General features: G+C 46.1%; 1 protein-coding gene across 3 annotated transcripts in view; it reads left to right on the top strand.

The window, feature by feature from the left end:
- Positions 1-1426: 1426 nt before the first annotated feature.
- The window catches only part of SLC44A3 (solute carrier family 44 member 3), a 125514-nt gene continuing 105810 nt past the window's right edge, over positions 1427-21130 (top strand). The window contains exon 1 of one of the 3 annotated variants that reach the window (XM_033916298.1): positions 1427-1970. In XM_033916298.1, the coding sequence (XP_033772189.1) occupies positions 1947-1970 (24 nt within the window). In that variant the 5' untranslated portion in view covers positions 1427-1946. Of the gene's footprint in view, positions 1971-2106; positions 2237-19089; positions 19110-21130 lie in introns of those variants that run through there. The other 2 variants (XM_033916300.1, XM_033916299.1) reach the window with 2 other exon arrangements.

Genomic DNA, 21130 nt, shown 5'->3' with positions numbered 1-21130 from the left:
ACTCCAGGACCGAGTTGAGAAACACTGGTCTACGATACCATGCGCAAATCAATCTTCTCTGTAATTGCCTCTTCATTATGGAATTCATTGCCATCATTCCTTCGTGAAGAATCCTCTTTAGACAGATTTAAATCAAATCTAAAAACTTTTTTATTTAAAGATGCATATGACAAATAAACATCGGACAACTTTCACTGCACATGAAGAATCATTCCCTTCCTATTGTATTTCCCTTTTTTGTCTTTCTATCCTATTAAATATTGTATTTCCTCCTCTTAACCAAATGTATAACATCTATCTGTGAGTCTTATACTTGCTACCTTATATTTATGTGTAATTTTATCTTTGTAAGCCACATATCAAATTTTAAATAAATTTGAAAATTGACTCCTTTAGTATGCATGTACACTACAGTATGATTCCGCCCAAACTTCAAGATTGCCACTAGAGATCATGGTAGCCATTTTGAGGGCAGAGCCAGCATGGACAGGAGCAACTGGGGATCACTCTTGCCCTGGCTACACCTCTAGACCGCCAGAGATTATAAAACAGATCTGAAAGGCAGCTCCTGTTTGGAGTAGAGAGCTGCACGGGAACGGGGACGACGGGAATCCCGCGGGTTCCCCCTTCGGGTCACGGGGATCCCGTGGGGACGCCCCTAGGGTCGCGGGGATCCCGTGGGGACGCCCCCTAGGGTCGCGGGGATCCCATGGGGACGCCTCCGAGGGTCGCGGGGCTCCTGCGGGGCTGGATGTACTCAGTCGCGCGGCTCTTCTCCCTACCTTCTCTGCTTGCAGCACAGAGCCGAACGGAAGTCTTCCCGACGTCAGCGCTGACGTCGGAGGGGAGGGAGGGCTTAAACAAAGCCCTCCCTCCCTCCGACGTCAGCGCTGACGTCTGGAAGACTTCCGTTCGGCTCTGTGCTGCAGGCAGGGCAGGAAGGAGAGTAGCCTCGCGGTTCGAGTGGCTACCAAGGGAGGGGGGCGGTCCGCCCCGCCCCGGCCCGCCCCGCCCCGGTTGCAGCACAGCCGGCCAGGTCCCCTTACTTTTGTGGCACTTCCCCGACCGACCGATAACAGCCCTGGTCCGACAATCCTCCCTGCCCTGTAGCCGCGAATCTAAATTACCTTCTTACAGCAGCTGTATGGTCAGTTTCAGCACCTTAACTGTAACCAAAACTCAGTTACTTTCCATGGTTTCCAATTTCACGTATGAACAAAGAAACTGTACTCAGGAAATCATAACATTTTTTCGGGGAGAGGGAAGATATGCCTTGTCAAATATGATTTAATGTATCTTTTTAATCTGATTAAAATTTCAAGTTAGATAGAAAACAGGAACAATCAAATACAACGAATAACATAATAATTACAACCCCCCTTCCATCCAAAACCTGTCAACTTTTCCTCTTCTTTCATCCAGTGACTAAGGCATAGGGTTGCACTTAACCCTTTAAAGTCTTTTCACAAATTATTTCAAGTTCATTTTTAACTGAACTAAATTGTGCACGTGCTAAGAACGAGCTACCCCAACTCGTTCCAAAATGACACTTTGAAAATTTTTTTAGCTTAAGGCACCGTCTGTATGCAACTATTTATAGTGTTCTTTTACTAATTTGAAAAGCTCCCACAAAATTTACAATAGCAGCGCGGTGAGTGAAGAGAGCGCACCGCGCCCTGCCCGCGAAAAAAAGCAAGCTCCTCTTGAGGCTGCGACGGTGACCCCCCTCACCACTCGCGCCTCCTACGGATCCAGGAGTCCGCGCGCAGCTCTAGGGACCGACTGCGCCCTCCTCCGGCTCCAAACCCGCCGCGACCTTTCAGAGCCGCGGGCGCCGACTGAGGGAGCTCGAGGCGTGCGGTGTTAAATGTCTCCCGTCGCCCGGAATGACTTTTGCTCCGCGCTAGTGGCCCGGGACGAGAAACGCTAGCGCTCTTTCTTGCGGGATGGCTTGCTGGGGAGAGTATCGGGTAAGGTGACTCTTTTCGGCGCTGGCGCACTTTTTGCTCCTCCTCGCGCGAGCTCGTTCCTCGGTTCGAGCTCGCGCCTAGAGGGGGGGGGAGGGGGGTGGCTGGAGCTCGGAGCTGGCGCCTCTGCGGCCTTTTCCCTTCAGGCTCCGCTCGCAAAGGTGAACGATCGGGTTGTTCAGTCCGTTGGAAAGTAAACAGTAAAGCAGGCCACGACTTAGAGGACACTCTTGCTCCTACTTTTCCTTACTCTTCCCCAGAGACTGATGGTAAAAAAAAAAAAAAATTCCATAGAAAGGAGGGGTAGGCAGCTATGGCAGAAACTTTAAACGAATCAGAAGCGGTTGTCTTAAGACTGAAGGTTGTGTGGGGTGGATTTTTTTTTTTTTTTTTTTTCCCCCCCCAGCACGCGTTTCCTTGCGGTAGAAAACTTCAGCAAAATCACATTTATGGCTGCCCAGGCGAAGGCTTAGTTTTCTTAATCCCAGTCAGGTTTAGCTCGATGACAAGCCAACCGTATATGAGCTTCACACAGCTTTCTTGCCAGGCTCATGGTAGTTCACCCAGCTGGACCTGTGCCCAGCTTCTTAGTGCCAGAGTGCGTGCAAGATCTAAACAGTGGGCACCTTACTACAACACGAGAAAACAGGTTGCATAGTGTGCAGCAGGCATTTTGAACTAGAGCATGTCTGTTTATTCAAATTTTATAGACCTCCTGGCTTCTTCAGATCAGAGTGGTTAAGTTATTATTATTATTTTTTTAATATATATATATATATTATGTTTTTTAATTATCTACTACTATCGGGATATTTGCAGCGATTTTTCATGAGATGCATTTCTGTAGCTTAATCGTGGAGGAGTGCAGTTAAACCCTGGGAGATTGTGCATCTTCAGTCTAAATAGCAAAGGTTCTCAACCCAGTCCAGTGAAGTTTTCAGGAAATGTGCAATTTATGAGCTAGATTTGCATGTGCTGCCTTCATGTTTGCAAAATTCTCATAGATTTTCATTGAGGATATCCCAAAGACCTGACTAGCTAGGTGTGTCCTGACTAGCTAGGTGTGTCCTGACTGAGGACTTACAGTTGCACCTGTTTTTAGGAAGAGTTCCCTGTACTATAACTGTAAAATCTCATATGATCTTCTTTTTTCCCTTCAATAAATGCATTTAATCTTAAAAATCTAAGGGGCTATTTTACCAAACTGCAGTAAAAAGCGGCCTTAGTATGGTTCACTCCAGCATGCTAAGGACCGTTTTTACTGCATGGGTAAAATGTCCACACACTAATGTTCCCATTAGCGTGTGGCCATTGGTGCATGAGCCCCTATCACCCTATAATTTGTAGGTAATGAAAGATCACACACTAACATTAATTGGTTAGCATATGGCAGTGAAGCTGCGCTGATTGGGATAGAACACACCTAATCTTCGCCTCTAGCCTGCCTCCAGTATGTGGAGAGCATGCGCAATCACAAAATTGCTGCAGGAAGCCTCAGCATGTCCTACAGTAAGGCCTTTTTATGCTGCAGTAAGCACATGTTAGTGCTTAACGCAGCTTAGTAAAAGGACCCCTAAGGATGTTGCAGCATTGTATCAGGTATGGGGAGAAAAATCACATGTTTATTAGTATGGTCACAGAGCATGGAGATTTGAAATTATGATCAAAACCATAAAGCTTCCTTCACAGGTAGCAAACTGTGTTGTACTGTGTTTACTAATTAATGTGTGATATATTTATAACATATATGCCAATTTACATTTATACTGTAAATCTACTTTTTATACTTATAAATGGTACCTAAGGCTTCTAGAACTGCTAATTGCGGAGTCAGTTTTAGAAGCCTTATACAAATTAGATTTATGGTATAAATGTAAATTGGCATATATGTTATAAATAGTTTATTTATTCAATTTTCTATACTGTTCCAGTGTTCTCCCCAGAATTTTTTTCCAGCCGGGTGGCATGAAAAAGTAGCCGGGTGGGGTGGGATGGAGAAATTTGGTGGTAGGGAAAAATTAAATGTGCAATATTTTTATTAGTTAATTATTATTAACTATTTTTCTTAAAAAAAAAAAAATCTTTATTCATTTTTAAATCTAACAAGTGCACAAAAATTTATCATACAAGTAATTCTAATATATGCACTATCATAACTAACACATAAGATCTAATAGTGTAAAAAACAAAAACACCCCACCCACTTACCCACCCACCCTTCATCACATTTTCAACTAAAATAGAGTGTACTATATTATATAACACTAGTTGTTAAGCCTGTTACATGAACGGGTGCTAGAATATATGTCTGTCTGTCTTTTTCTTTCTGTCTCTTTCCTCCCTCCATTTCCCTGTGTAGCGCTGTCTCTGCTTTCTTCCTCAGTCTGCAAGCTGTAACATTACTGCTTAGCTTTTTCTCCCTGCAAGCATCTCTGCTCTCTTTCTCATCCCCAGTCTCTTTGCTCTTTTTCTCTTCTTGCAGGGGTCTCTGCTCTCCTTTTTGTATATGTTCCTGATTCCTTCAAACTTCTGTTTTCTCTGTATGCTCCTGATCCTGTGTTTCCCTGTAGGTGTCTCTTTTTTTTTAATTATTTTATTCCTTCTTCAGTCTTTGTTCTTTATCTGAACATTCCCTTCCTCAGTCTCTCCAACTGCAGCTCTCTTGCCCTCTAAGCCCCTGTTGTGCATGTCACTCCTGATCCCCTCTAGTGTTTAAGCCTGTTAAAGCCTCCTTCCTTCACATGTCCCCTATTTTCAGCCCCAGCTCCAAACTCATTTTTTAGCCCCCCCCCAGCCCTCTTCTCCAATCTTTTTCCTTTCAGCTTCCAGCCCCCTTTTCTCCCATGTCCCTGGAGCCTATTAATCCACCGAGAAGCCCCACCCTTCCCTGGCCCAAATGGAAGCGTCCCTTTCCCTCTCTGTGGCAGTGGTTGTTTTTATTTATCCCAGGACAAGCAGGCAGCATATTCTTAACACATGGGTGACGTCACCGACGGAGCCCTCGGTACGGACCTTTTTAACTAGAAGTTTCTAGTTGGCCGCACCGCGCGTGCGCGAGTGCCTTCCCGCCCGACGGAGGAGTGCGTGGTCCCCAGTTTCTTCGTTTCCGCGGAGCGAAGAAGACGCGTGTGTTTTTTCAACGGCCGTTGAAACCACTTTTTTGCCTTCCCGCTCGCGCTTTTTTCCTTAATTTTTCTTCTTTTACCTTCGGGTTTATTTTTCTTTGATTTGCAAAAAAAAAAAAAAAAAAAAAACTTTGCTTTTTTCCCTTTTTCTTTCGTTTTTGCCCCGGCGGGGCCTGTTGCCAGTATACAGGCCTCGGGCTTCGATTTTGCGGAGGCTATCTTCCCCTTCATGCCCCCGCAGGTCGGTTTTAAGAAGTGCCAGCGGTGTGCACGCCCGATCTCCATAACTGACCCACACAATTGGTGTTTGCAGTGTCTGGGTCCGGAGCATCGGGCGGACTCCTGCACCCGCTGTGCTACTCTTCAAAAAAGAACCCTTAAAAACCGAAGAATTCAGCAAACTCTCCTCTTCGGCACCGAGTCGGCGATGGACTCCTCACCTTCAACAGCGGTACCTCAAAAATCGGCACCGTCGTCCTCGACACCGACCGACCCCGCATCGGCGTCACTGGCGCCAGGTAAGCCGGCTAAGAAGCCTTCCTCTTCCCTCGAGCGCCCTCCGGCTACGGTGGCGACACCGTCCCTACCGGCATCGCACCGGTCCCGCAAACGCTCCGCCCCGATCTCGGTGAGTGCCTCGTCATCGGCCTCCTCATCGCCGGGGCGTGGAGCGGCATCTAAGGAACCGAAGAAAAAGAAAGCGGTTCCGATGCCACCCCTAGATGACCGTATCTCGGCCATCTTAAAGGCTCAACTCCAAGAACAGTTGAAGAAACAACTTGAACAACTGTTACCCACTATCCTGGCACCGCTCCTTCCGGTACCAGACCGGCCCGAGCCCCGTACCGAGCCCCCGGTGTCCACCCCTTCGGTACCGGTGAACACATCCATGCCGATCCTTTCGGCCCAACAACTTCAAAGCGATCCGGTGGTTCTTTCTCAGGCCACATTGGATCCTCCTCGGCACCAGGCGGTACGGCATTCTTCTCGGGACCGAGATAGACGCCGGTCGTCCTCCCCTGGTACCGTTTCGGTGCGCTCTGGAAAGTCCTTATCTAAAACTCGACATACCGCGCCCTCCACCCCGGTGTCTCGACCAGAAGTCAGGGACCCTGACTTATGGGAGGAAACTCCTCTCGGTACCGAGGAGGATCCCTCCTCATCTGATGAGGAACCATCGGCACCCGATGCCACCTCTAAACCAGAGCAGTCCTCATTTTCTAAATTTTTGAGAGAAATGTCTGCTGCTCTATCCCTCCCTCTGGAATCGGACTCAAAAAAGTCTCAAGCCTTTCTAGAGGCTCTAGACTTTGAGCAACCCCCTAAGGAGTTCCTCAAGCTTCCCGTGCATGACATTCTACGGGAAACGTTCTACAAAAACTTGGAAAATCCCCTCACGGTACCGGGAGCCCCCCGTAAACTGGACAACCTTTACCGTGTCATTCCCATTCCTGGATTCGACAAATCCCAATTGCCCCATGAGTCCCTTCTGGTTGAATCCACCTTAAAAAAGACTCAGGGCTCCAGTGTCTATGCCTCTACCCCTCCTGGCAGAGAAGGTAAAACCATGGACAAGTTTGGCAAGAGGCTTTACCAGAATGCCATGCTTGCAAACAGGGCAAACAACTATTCCTTCCATTTTTCCTTCTACCTGAAACATTTGGTCCAACAACTGTCTGCCCTCCAAAAGTACCTTCCTGAGCGCAAGGTCCCGCTATTCCAACAGCACATCTCTGGCCTTCTCCAAATGCGCAAGTATATGGTCCGCTCGATATACGACTCATTCGAGCTCACCTCTCGGGCCTCTGCCATGGCCGTAGCCATGCGTCGCTTGGCCTGGCTCAGAGTCTCCGACCTGGACATCAACCACCAGGATCGTCTGGCCAACGCCCCCTGTCTCGGGGATGAGCTTTTTGGAGAGTCACTGGATTCCACCACACAGAAACTCTCTGCCCATGAGACCAGGTGGGACACCCTGATCAAGCCGAAAAAGAAGGCACCGCCTACCCGACCTTATCGGCCACAAACATCTTATCAACGGAGATTCTCAGCCAGACCACTCAACCCGCCTTCCCAGCAATCTCGGCGGCCCCGTCAACAGCAACATCATGCTCAGGCTCGATCTCAGGCCACTCAACCCTCTAAGCCTTCTCAGCCTACTAAACAAACTCAGCCCTTTTGACTCTTCTCTCCAGGGCATAGCCAGTCATCTACCCTTGCTACCTCTTCCACAACCCATCGGAGGTCGTCTCACCATTTTCTCCAGCCGTTGGGAAGTCATTACGTCGGACCAGTGGGTCCTCAACATCATCCGCCACGGCTACTCTCTCAACTTCCAGACTCTACCTCCGGACAACCTTCCCGTAGAGTCTGCTTCAAACTCATCCCAAACCCCCCTCCTCCTGAGGGAGGTTCAATCCCTCCTCCTTCTCAATGCCATCGAAGAAGTACCTCCAGATCAAAGGGGTCAGGGATTCTACTCCCGCTACTTCCTGGTCCCCAAAAAGACGGGAGACCTCCGTCCCATTCTCGATCTCAGGGACCTCAACAAGTGTCTGGTCAAGGAGAAGTTCAGAATGCTCTCCCTTGCCACGCTTTACCCTCTTCTTTCTCAACACGACTGGCTATGTTCCCTGGACCTCAAAGAGGCCTACACTCACATCTCCATCAACCAGAATTCTCGCCGCTACCTACGGTTCCAGGTACTGCACCATCACTATCAGTACAAGGTGCTACCGTTCGGCCTAGCTTCCTCACCCAGGGTCTTCACCAAGTGCCTTATAGTGGTAGCGGCCTTCCTCAGGTCTCACAACCTCCAGGTGTTCCCCTACTTGGACGATTGGTTGGTGAAAGCACCTTCATCTCAACTCGTGCTACAAGCCACTCATCACACCATCTCTCTCCTCCACCTCCTGGGGTTCGAGATCAACTACCCCAAGTCGCACTTGCTTCCCACCCAGCGACTTCAATTCATTGGAGCAGTTCTGGACACCACGCTAATGAGGGCCTTTCTCCCCTCCGATCGCCAGCGGACCCTGCTCCATCTCTGCCGTCAGGTACTCATGCACCCCTCCATCCCTGCCCGACAGATGATGGTCCTACTGGGTCACATGGCCTCGACGGTGCATGTCCTTCCTCTGGCACGCCTCCACCTTCGTACGCCTCAGTGGACTCTCGCCAACCAATGGTCACAGACTACGGACCTTCTTTCTCATCCCATCTCTGTGACATCATCTCTTCAGCAATCTCTCCAATGGTGGTTGAACTCCTCAAATCTTTCCAGGGGTCTGCTTTTTCATCTGCCCCCCCACTCTATGATCATCACCACAGATGCGTCCCCCTACGCGTGGGGAGCTCACCTAGGAGATCTACGCACCCAGGGACTTTGGACCCCACAGGAGCGTCGTCATCACATCAATTTTCTGGAACTCAGAGCCATGTTCTATGCCCTCAAGGCTTTCCAACATCTCCTCTGCCCTCAAGTTCTCCTCCTTTGCACGGACAATCAAGTCGCCATGTACTACATAAACAAGCAAGGCGGCACCGGATCTCGCCCCCTTTGTGTGGAGGCTCTGCGCATCTGGACCTGGGCCACGGACCGCAATCTTTTTCTCAGGGCGGTCTATATCCAGGGCGAACAGAACTCTCTGGCCGACAATCTCAGTCGCATCCTTCAACCCCACGAGTGGACGTTGGACCCTCCGACTCTGCTCTCCATCTTTGCTCGATGGGGCACTCCGCAGGTGGACCTCTTTGCAGCACCTCACAATCATCAGCTGCCCCAATTCTGCTCCAGACTCTTCTCTCCTCACCGTCTGGCCCCGGATGCATTCCTGCTCGATTGGAGGGATCGGTTCCTGTATGCCTTCCCTCCACTTCCTCTGATGTTGCGGACCTTGTCCAAACTCCGCAAAGACCACGCCACCATGATTCTTATCGCACCTCGGTGGCCTCGCCAACACTGGTTCTCACTCCTGCTCCAGCTCAGCTCCAGGGAACCCATTCTACTTCCTGTGTTTCCTACTCTACTTACGCAACAGCATCAGTCTCTGCTACATCCCAATCTGTCTTCGCTCCACCTGACAGCTTGGTTTCTCTCGGGCTGACCTCTCCGGAGAGTCTATCTCAACCGGTCCGCCTCATTTTGGACGCTTCCAGGAAACCGGCCACTCTCCAATGTTACCATCAGAAGTGGACCAGATTTTCCTCCTGGTGTCTCCGGCATCATCAAGAACCCACCTCCTTAGCGGTGGAAACTGTCTTGGAATATTTGCTCTCACTGTCCAACGCTGGCCTCAAAACCACCTCCATCAGAGTCCACCTTAGTGCCATCACTGCGTTTCATGAGCCTATTCTCGGAAAACCCCTCACGGCTCATCCTCTGGTTTCCAGATTCATGAGAGGACTCTTCAACATCAAACCGCCTCTCAAGCCTCCTCCTGTCGTCTGGGACCTGAATGTGGTTCTCTCAGCTCTCATGAAACCTCCGTTTGAGCCTCTTGCCACAGCTTCTCTCAGGCTCCTTACCTGGAAGGTGCTTTTCCTAATTGCCATCACCTCTGCCAGGAGGGTTAGCGAACTGCATGCACTGGTTGCCGACCCACCTTTCACTGTTTTTCACCATGACAAGGTTGTTCTGCGTACCCACCCTAAATTCCTTCCCAAGGTGGTCTCAGCTTTTCACCTCAACCAGTCCATTGTACTGCCCGTCTTCTTCCCTAAGCCTCACTCGCATCCTGGGGAACAGGCGTTGCACACGCTGGATTGTAAGCGTGCCCTTGCTTACTATCTTGATCGCACCAGAGCTCACCGAACAGCCCCTCAGCTCTTTTTGTCTTTCGACCCCAACCGTTTGGGTCGTCCTGTCTCCAAACGGACACTTTCAAATTGGCTTGCTGCCTGTATTGCTTTCTGCTACGCTCGGGCCGGTCTCTCACTGGAAGGAACTGTCACGGCCCACAGAGTCCGAGCTATGGCTGCTTCTGTAGCTTTCCTCCGTTCCACGCCCATCGAGGAAATCTGCAAGGCGGCCACTTGGTCCTCAGTTCACACGTTCACTACTCACTACTGTCTGGATGCGTTCTCCAGACGGGATGGACACTTCGGCCAATCTGTGTTACAAAATTTATTTTCCTAATGGCCAACCATCCCACCTCCCTCTTTGTTAGCTTGGAGGTCACCCATGTGTTAAGAATATGCTGCCTGCTTGTCCTGGGATAAAGCACAGTTACTTACCGTAACAGGTGTTATCCAGGGACAGCAGGCAGATATTCTTACGTCCCACCCACCTCCCCGGGTTGGCTTCTTAGCTGGCTTATCCTAACTGGGGACCACGCACTCCTCCGTCGGGCGGGAAGGCACTCGCGCACGCGCGGTGCGGCCAACTAGAAACTTCTAGTTAAAAAGGTCTGTACCGAGGGCTCCGTCGGTGACGTCACCCATGTGTTAAGAATATCTGCCTGCTGTCCCTGGATAACACCTGTTACGGTAAGTAACTGTGCTTTTTGGTTTTGGCCGGGGTTTCTCCCACTCTTCCTCCCTTTCCCCTTTTGCCCCCTCTCACTGTTTTGCTCTCCTGTTCTCACCCATTTTCTGCCTCGCTTTCCCTTTCTCTTCCAGGACCGGTCTTGCTGTCTTGTTATGGCGGCTGGGTTTCCATGGCAACCCTGCTTGCGGGTCTGTGAGTGTCGGGCCCTAATGTTATTTCCTCCTATTTGAAGCTGTCCGGGTCTGGCGGCACCGTGTCGGTTGGAACCGGGGAGGCGGGGTCTGGCTCGGTAGGTGGTGGAAGAAGGATGGGGAGCCGCTCGATGGATCGCAAAAAAAGGAGGAGGAGCTGGGCACTCGGAGAAGGGAGCCGTTTTAAAAGGCGCCCCCTGCGGCTCCTCTCATGCGCTGCAGTTGCGTCAGAAGATGAGAGAGGAGCCGCGGCGGTGGCTTTGTGGGTCCGTAGTCAGACGCTCTGTAAAGCGCCGCAAGGGAGCCATTTTCAAAGGCGCCCCCGCGGCTCCTCTCATGCGCTGCAGTTGCGTCAGAAGATGAGAGAGGAGCCGCGGCGGTGGCCTTGTGGGTCTGTAGTCAGAGAGAAGTAAGACTGGGGACTCGCGCATGCGCACTCCTGCGGCCACAGACCTACAGCGCACGGAACACGCAAATAGGAGTGCGCATGCGCGAGTTAGCCTTTTATTATATAGGATATGATAACATATCTTATTAACTTACACTCCATATCCACCCTCCCCCTTGAGTGTGCTAAATAGATCTAACTATTTTTCAATGCTCAGTATGACTTTCTTTTTTAAGGTTTGACACTTAGGCAGTGTTCCAGTAGCATTTAAGCCACCCTTGAAAAAAAGAGTACCGTATTTTTCGCTCCATAAGACGCACCTGACCATAAGACGCACCCTAGATTTAGAGAAGGAAAACAAGAAAAAAACATTCTGAACCAAATTCTCCCTGCCAGGCTCTGCACCCTGAACCCCCCCTCCCTGCCAGAATCCGTACCCTGTCCCCCCTCTGGTGGTCTAGTGGTAGGCCGGGACAGGGTAGGCTGGGACAGGGTACAGGGCAGACCGGGACAGGGCACAGGGTAAACCGGAGCAAGGCACAGGACTGGCCAGGATAGGGCACAGGATAGGGACAGGGCACAGGTCAGGCAGGAACAGGGCAGGAAGGCTTAGTAGGAAGCAGGCAGGCCTGGTGGCAGGCAGGCCTAGCGATAGGCAGGCAGGCTTAGTGGCAGGCCTGGTGGCAGGCAGGCAGGGCTCCCAACAGGGCCCCCACACCGAGACAGGCAGGTAGGCAGGGCCCCCCACCCCCCCCCACACTTTACCTTAATTCCTCCCACGGTCCAGCACTGTAGGGCAGGAGCTTTAAGCCTCCTGCCCTTTCCTCCAGCTGACTTCCGCGGCACAGGACAAGGCAGGAAGCAAAACGCTTGCACCTGCCTTCTGCACAGCTTTGACTCTGACGCTGCGTCAGAGTCAGACGCTGCGTCAGAGTCAAATCGCTGCAGAAAGCAGATGCAAATGTTTTGCTCGCACCTGCCTTCTGCACCGCTTTGACTCTGACGCTGCATCAGAGTCAAAGCGCTGCAGAAGGCAGGTGCGAGCGTTTTGCTTCCTGCTTTGTCCTGCGCTGCGGAAGTCAGCAGGAGGAAAAGCCTGAAGAGAGATGTTGCTGCTTCGCTGGCTCTTTCCCTGTCCCGATGTCAATGGGAGTCCTCGCATTTCAAGCAGGGCAGTGGCAGTATTTAACTTCTGCACCATCAGAGGTCTGTCTCCCTTTTCTACAGCGCCGCTGGAGCTGAGAACTTTTTTTTTGTCTGCTGTGGCAGTTTTATGCTGCCTTCCCTTGCCGGTGCCAAAATCAGGGAGCTGAAGAGACGTGCTTCAGCAGCTCTTCCTCTGTGCCGGCGTGGAGCAGCGCTGAGGGTAAGCTTGTAGACAGCGGTGTCTACATATAGGGAGTCAGCCGGAGGAAAGGGCAGGAGGCTGAAAGCTCCTTCCCTACAGTGCTGGATCACTGAAGGAATTAAGGTCCGGGGGGGGGGGGGTATATTCGCTCTATAAGATGCACCCTTATATCCAACCAATTTTTGGGGGGAAAAAAGTGTGTCTTATAGAGCAAAAAATGCGGTAATGCAGATCCTCTTATTCCAAATAACTACTGGCCAGTATCAAACCTTCCATTTCTTTCAAAAATACTGTACTTGAGAGAATGGTATTCAACCAACTTCAAACTCATGTTGAATCAGTTAATGCTTTGCATCCCTGGCAATCTGTTTTTTGTTTAAGACATAGCAAAGAGACAATATAGTTCCTGCCTTAAGGCTCCTTATACAAAGCTGCGATAGCAATTCTGCCATAGCAAATGCACTGAAGCCTATAAGAATTGAATGGACTTTGGTGCATTTGCCATGGGAGAATCGCTACTGTGGCTTTGTAAAAGGAGCACTTACTGAGTGAACTATATAGTCACCTAGACCAGTGTTTCTCAATTTCTTCAAGCCAAGTACTCCTTAAGTCTAACAAATACCAACTGAGTACCTCAGCCCAAGCTCCGCCCCTGACCCCACCCCTATTATAATAGTACTAATTGTAATGCAATTTCTTACAATAATTTTTCATGTACACACAATATCTTATTAATTCATAATGGTAACCACAAAATTAAAGAAAAAACCCACAAAGCACACTGTATGCAGAGAAAATGTTAATTATCTTTTATATTTGTTTTATTTTTCAAAGAGGTCAAGGCAGATGGCTTTAAAATATGCAATGTCACCTCAATAACAACTATTGAAAAATAGACAAATATAGTGCAAAATATAGACAGCAAATTATACATTCTCAAAACTGACACATTTCGATCACTAAATTGAAAATAAAATTATTTTTCCTACTTTGTTGTCAGGTGATTTAATTAGTTTCTAGTTGGACTTTCTTCTGACTGTGCATCCAACATTTTTTTCTTTCTGCCTCCTGCATGCTGCTTCTCCTCTGGACCTTATTCCCTTCCCCAACCAACATCTCTCTCTGTCCCTCTCTTCTCATCCCCTATTGTCAACATATTTTCCCCTCTCTCCCTCCTCTGTTATGATATTGAATCTCTCTGTTCTTCCTCAGGGTCTCTCCCACTCTGTCTCTTCTAACTGCATCCTGTCTTTCCCCTAACTGCATCCTGTCTTTCCCTCTTTTTCTGCTTACAACATCCCCCCCCCCATGTCTAGCATTTGTTCTCCTTTCTTCCAGGTCTTTCTCTGCCTCTCTCTCTCTTCTTTCGTCCCCCCTCCCTGTTCTAGAATCTTTTCCATCTCTCTGCAGTCTCTCTCTCTTCCCTTTATATATCCCCAAGTCCAACATCTACCCCTCTCTCTTCTGTCTCCCCTTTGTTTCAGGTTTCTCCCTCTCTCTATCTTCCTTCTGTTAACATTTCGAGTCCTCCCAGTTTGGTTGTTTTTGTTTTAAGGTTTTGTTTGGTTTAGCTGCTAAATATATAATTGAGCTTTTCTCTTTCGCAACCAATAGACATAAGAGAAACTCACATTTGAATTTTGTTTTTCCGCCTGTAAGAGGATGCAAACTTTAAAAACATCATCAACATCTTTTTGCATATCAGGCAGCGTTATGGGGGTAAGGATTTAGAACAATTGCTTTTGCTTACTGATAATTATGGTGAATTTAGGAGACATCTAAAAACATATCTGTTTTTGAAGTATTTAGGCAGCTGATTTGTAAAAGTTTTATCATGCAATGTTTAGATCATTTTAATGTTTCTTATTATTGGCTTCTATCTTTTTAGTTCTATTCAACTTTTTCTTTTATTGTAATTTTTTAACTATTGTAAACCGCATAGAACTTTATGGCCTTGCGATATATGAATTGATTATTGTTATTATTATTTTGTTCCAGGTCTTTCTGTCTCTCTCACTCTCTTTGTCTTCCCCCTCCAAAGGGCCTGGCATCTCTTTCCCCTCGGTTCAGGGTGTTTTCCCTATCTGTCCCCTCTAGTCCAGCATCTTCCCTGTCTTCCCCCTCCCATTTGGTTCAAGTCTGTTTTCCTGCCCCTCCTCGAGGTCCTTTTCTGTCTCTATGTCCAGATCCAGCGTCCTAACAACCACAAAGAAAGGAGATTGGGCAATTTTTAAGTAGTCCATTTACCCCACCCCACCCCCACATGTAAAACCTATATTTTAACACTGAATATAAACTGTAACCCATTCTGAGCTCTTTTAGGAGAATGGGATATAAATCTAAATAAATATTATTCTGGTAAGAGTGTTTAGGTGTGATTATGACTTTTAAGGGGGGCAAGAGGCCTAAAGACTAAAGGGGGGGGGGGTCCAAGGCTGGGCTGATAGTTTTTACCTCAGTCACCTAATACATTTGTACAGTCCCATTCCACAATGGCCATTGGTGCAACCATTTCAAAATGATTAGAGTTCCAAAACACAATACAAGGAGCTTGCTCAATATTGGGTCATCAGCACCCATTGGCACCTATGAGCTGGCTCCTATGAAAATGGGAACTCTTGAGAGTTTTTCTCTCAGTACCTTCAAAACGCGTAGACCTAATGGTTCATAGTCAGTCGCGTGTTAGACACCAGCGCGCCGACAATCGAGTGCTGACAATTCGGAGAAAAAAAGAAGCGCGCCGCAGGAAAACTTAGTTTTAAAGAGCTCCGAAGAGGGTTGTGAGTGGGGAAACACCCCCCCCCACACACACTTTATTGTATAGTGTTTGCGCTGCTGTTGGGAGGTGGGGTTGGGGGGTTGGAACCCTCCATTATAGAGAAAACAGAACTTTTTCCGATTTTGGGGGGGAAAAGTTCCGTTTTCTCTATAATGTGGGGGGTTGCACCCTCCCCACACTCATCCAACAGCAGCGCGAACACTATGCAGTAAAGTGGGGGCGGGTTCCCCACTCACAACCCCTCACACCCCCCATTGGAGATATTTAAAACTAAGTTTCCCCGCGGCGCGCTTCTTTCTTGCGCCAAATTGTCAGCTCTCGATTGTCGGCGCGCTAGTATCTCATGTGCGATTATCCTGTCACCAGACCTAACTAACCCCTGAAAACCCGACTGGCTAAGAGTGCTCCGAGGACTGGGCTGAGAACCACTATGTTCTGTTATAACATTTTCCAAGCACAGCCCAGGAGAATACCTATTACAATACTAAAGAGGCATGAGCCAAAAATAAAATACACAAAACCTGGAGTCACTACATATTTCGTCTTTCGCCGGCTCCCCAGTCAGTCAGGTCACTCACCTCACCTTGCTCTAAACCTCGCTGCCATCCAGCACCACCCGCTCCTTCCCCTACTCTTCTCGAGTCACTCTCAAAGTCTCGCTTTATCACGAGACCAGCCCAAAAGCCGCAAGCACAAGCATGGCTAGAGACAGGGAAGAAGGGGTACGAGCGAGGAATGAACTTTCAGGTTAAGGGCCTCTGTATGCCAGTATTTCCCCCTTCCTACCGTTTGACAACTGCGCGCTTTGTGGCATGTAACAAAACAAAAACAGACAAGGGGGGAAACTATTACTCCTGTGATGGCTCCGGTATCATGTCATTTGGGGGAAGACAGCCGGGCAGTCACCTAAATTAGCCGGGCGTTCCGCCCGGCTAAAACACTCTAGGGAGAACACTGCTGTTCTCCCAGGGGAGCTCATAATGGTTTACATGAATTTATTCAGGTACTCAAGCATTTTTCCCTATCTGTCATGATGGGCTCACAATCTATCCAATGTACCTGGAGCAACGGGGAGATTAAATGACTTGCCCAGGGTCACAAGGAGCAGCGTGGGTTTGAACCCACAACCTCAGGGTGCTGAGGCTGTAGCTTTAACCACTGTGCCACACTCTTCTTATACACATTAGAGATGGGCAGTCAAAACATTTTTGATTTTGTGTTGTTTTCTGGAGTGTTCGTTTTATTTAGCCATGTAGGTAGGGAAATGAACATCCAAGCAGAGGCCGTCTCAATTTTGGTTTCAGTTTTAGCATCAAAACTGGCCCAAGATCCGAGGATTTATGTGCAGCGTGCACAGCGCTGTCAGTCTCTAGCATTTTTTACATACACATTACTTAGTGTTTTATCACATAACTAAATGTTGTGGTATTTGATATTTGAAACCCAGAAGAAACACGGACCATGTCGGGTCTGAACCACAATTTTTATTGTGTCTAATATATACTGTTTCCATTTTGACTGCTTCTCTTGGTTTTATTTTCACCTGTGAAGAATAGCTGTAGTAAATTTTTACATCAAGAACTTCGTTTCCAAATTACTTTTTTGTTTTTGGTTTTCGCTTGGAGTTCTGTGGAATTTGTTGGTGTTTTTGTGGGCCAAAATCTGGGTTCACATTTTGGCCATGCTCGTCCCTGGCCATGCCCTTTTTTGAGATCCGCACACTGGAATTTATGGGCCCCACTTTATAGAATATGCTTGAAAAGTTGTGTGCATAAATTCTAATTAGTGCCAATAATTACTTGTTAATTGGCAATTATCAGTGTTGATTGGCTTGTTAAACAATTAAGTTGCATGTGCAGATCAGCAGTGCGCAAAGATTTGCACGCGCAACTGTGACCGTAGTATATAGAATTCAACCCTAAGCTACGTGTGTGCCTAAATTTATAGAATTTTAGACATTGTTCAGATTTTTGAATACTTGAAGAGTAGTATGTTTTAATGTTATATCTATTCTACTTATGTATGTTGTAAATCGCTTAGATTTGTAGATTTGCAGTATATAAGAAACTTTTAAATAAATAGCTCTGAATGTTCAGCTAACATGCACAAATGCACAATTCTGAAAAAGTGCTAGTTCAGTTAAGGTAGAATCTTGTTTCAAAGACATTCAGTCCAAATAGGACTGTAAAGCACAAAAGATAACATTGGATCTGCCTCCCACATCGCCTCTTCATCTTCTGCTCTTGTCTGTTGTGGTTCTTACAGAGTGTCGAGATGTGAGATGCAGGTTTCCTACTGTAGTAATGGTGTAGTGAGTTTGCTGTAGTATGGGTATGGAAGAAAGAAAGAGGGCATCATTTTGATTGAAAATCACAGAAAAGGGCGAGAGTAAAGGAGGCACAGGTTGTAGTTCATGATATTTATTTATTTAAAAACGGCAGCATTACAAAAGTAACATACATAAAGTCAAACAAAACGACTTATACACATATCTTAAAATACAAATGAATAATTACGTCTTAAAACCAAGATTTCATAAATCCTCATAAAATCATTCCTCTTAAAACCAGCATTAAACAACATATTTATTGAAAAGCTTCCAGAAATAGTGTAGTTTTAAGTATTGGGTAGAGGTGAAAAGTGGTTTTGCATTTACAGTAGTCCTATGTTTCAGGGGAAGGTTTGGTTCTTGTTTTTCTTTCTGTTGGAAAAGATAGACAAAATATAGGCCTTAGCTGGCAGTGATATCAAGTAAACACATTCTAAAAATAACCTACAACAAATATAGGCTTTCTTAGGAAAAGACAACAAACACAGGGCTCTAGGAGGTAAAAAGGGTGGGTGTAGAGAAGTATTAAAGGTATCATGGACAACATAGCACCTTTTCAGTTGACAGGCCTAACTAATCAAACTCAACAAGGTAGTTCTCTAGTTGATAATGCTGTGTGGGGCAAAACATTGGTCAGGTCCCAGCCCTGTTGGCCCATCCCATTCCACAGCCTATGAAAGGTGTGCAGAAATCATATCAACCATTCTATCTGTCTAAATTGAAATATCCCTGTAGATCAGTTGAGGCTTAAATGTGTGAAATATGGGTGAGTAGTGAACATGAAAAAATAGAAATTATAATATATAAGAACTCAAGAATCTTGCATGGAAAATGTGAAGTGAAAGATGGGGACACCTACCAACTATAGTAATGCAAAAAACAATGAAAAGAAAATATAAGATATTCTGAATAATCAGCAGTCATTAATTGTAAAGAAAAAAGATATTAAATGAGTGCAGAAATGTAAGAGAAGATGACCAAGAAAGAAGGGAAGAAGATGCTGGACCAACAAGTGGGGAGGTGGGGGAATGATAGAGTGAGGTGGGAAGGGAGACACAACTATTTTTATATTACTCTCAAATAACCAGAAACTAAATTATCTGGCATGCACTAATCCCCATGGGTGCCGGATAACTGAGATTCTTCTGTACATTTATTTAGTACATTCAATGATCTTCTCACATGTAGTCAATGATCAACCCATCTTAGTCTGAATTATCCATTCATGATGAATTTTAGGCTCATTGTAAGTAGTAGGATACATGAGGCCAAAGTGGGCCCCAGTTCTTTCAGATCCTGTCTTAGAGCAAGGAATAATTTCCTTCTCATGGCAGTGGATTTTGTTAGGTCAGGTAAAATAGGTATTTTCTTGCCTTGGTAGATGGAAGAAAGCTGATCTTTTGCTGACATTAATATTTGCAGAGCTTGTGGATATCGAAGAATTTTAGCTACCATTGGATGTGCCATATTAGAAATTGGACATGAAGGTGAATGGTGAGCTCTTTCTATTTCTAGAGCTGGAGTAAAATTGATGTTCAAAAAATGTAGTTAAGGAAGAGATCATGTTCTGATTTTCAGCTCCTTCAGGTAATTATTTCTACATGATCTATTTGCTAAATCTTCTATTTCATCCTTTAAGCTTTTATTAGTTTCAGTCTTTGTCTCATAATGAGGCAATATGGCTTTCATCTTGGTCATACTGTGTTCCAAGACCTCTGCAGATATTTGTGACACAGCAACTTTTGCATGTATCTCTTCAGTTTCTTTCTTCATATTTCAAGATAGTTCTATATGTGAATATAAAATATCTTTAATAGATCTAAGTTCAGAAAGTACTGTTTTGTTGACAGAATCAGAAGAGCATGTTTCAGATTTATCTGGGGAAAGTAGATCAGATTTATGACGTTTGGGACTCAAAGCTAAATTGTAATGAGTTTCTGATTTTGTACTCTTCATAGTTGTAATATAAAACTTCAAAGTTGAGTTTTAGCTGAAAAAAAGACCAAACAGGGTGATCTGTGAAGAATCTAGGCAGATATTCTGACTATTAGAGAGACAATTCCGATCTTAAGCTGCCATGCCTTCAGGAGCAGAACTGGAAGCTGAATAATGTTATGTCATATCCCGCCGAAGCTGGTAAACCCTTAGCTTCTTCCCACTTACGCCATACCCTTAGAACCCAGAATTTGAACAATTAAATTATCTATTTTGAAAGGCGAACTCTTAACGCTTAATTCCATGAGCTGTCTGGGTTGTAAAACCTGGAAAGCGTGACCTTTGTGAAAGATAACAAAAAGAGTTCCCAGATTTGGAAACATTATCCAGCTTACTCATGGCCATTTTTTAATAAGCATTTTGTATATTTGGTACTTTCAGGTTGTTCTATAGAGCAAGTATTCACTTCTTAGCAATGAAAACTTCCCTGTGCAAAGGCATAACAAAAACTTCTGTCTGAACCACATAATCATGTCATTTGTTTAACAAAATCTGTAAGACAGTTTTTTATTCTTTTTTTTAAAAGAATTTTCTTGGTCTAAAACTTAGCTAGCATCTCATATGATCACGTACAATGAAATTTCGCCTCTCTTTTTTGGCTTTATGATTACATTTTATTCCTTAGATATCTTAGGATGCATGTCAACCCTATGCATCTCCCTTAGTAGTGGATTCTGACTGTGTTGGAATGCTGGTACCCTTCCGTATAGCTTCATATGCGATATTAGTTACTGCATCAATTTGCTGTTTTGACATGAGATTCAAAGGTCTTTCAACTATTTGCACATTATTCAGAAAGGCATGAAATTTCATGAAAGACTCTTTTCTGTAATCTCTTAAGAACAAAATTTTAAAGTTAAGCAAGCAGTTTGTTTAGGTAATGCTTCATTTGAAAGAATGCAAAGAATCCCTTTTTGTCTGCGTTGTATCTTTCCTTGAAATATATACAGGCTGTCTGCTAGACACCTCCCCCACATAGCAAAAGACTGTGAGCAACTCTTGTGTAAATTACCTAGGCTGAGATTATCTATAGCAATACTATTACATTACATTAGAGATTTCTATTCCGCCATTACCTTGCGGTTCAAGGAAATCTAGTGGCATTGTCCACCATAACCAAGATATATGTATTAGATATATTGATGAGCAGCAAAATTCTGGTCCAAAAAAGTCCCACAATAGTTATTTATTTATAGTGGATTGATATACTACTAATCACATATATTGCAGCAAAGCAATTTACATAATAAAAAGCCCAAGTCCTGAAAAAAGGTTAAAAAAATAAAATTTACTGCCACCCGCTCATTGATCTCCCCACTATGGAATCAGTGGACTCTTAGGGCCTGATTCTCTAACCTTGCGTCCTGATTTTAGGCAGCGTTAGGTGTCCTACTGCCGTCTGGCAGCCAATCGAGACGCACATTTTCTAAAAAATCTCAAGCAAGGAAGGATGCTTACATTGTAGGCGTCTGTCACGCATCTGCAGATATGCGTAGGAGCGCTTATGAATGCCCAAGGCT

The sequence above is a fragment of the Geotrypetes seraphini genome, chromosome 12, assembly GCF_902459505.1.
Source record: "Geotrypetes seraphini chromosome 12, aGeoSer1.1, whole genome shotgun sequence".
NCBI classification, from domain to species: Eukaryota; Metazoa; Chordata; class Amphibia; order Gymnophiona; family Dermophiidae; genus Geotrypetes; species Geotrypetes seraphini.
The sequence above is the reverse complement of the archived record's forward strand: the minus strand, read 5'-3'. Positions and strand labels throughout refer to the sequence as shown.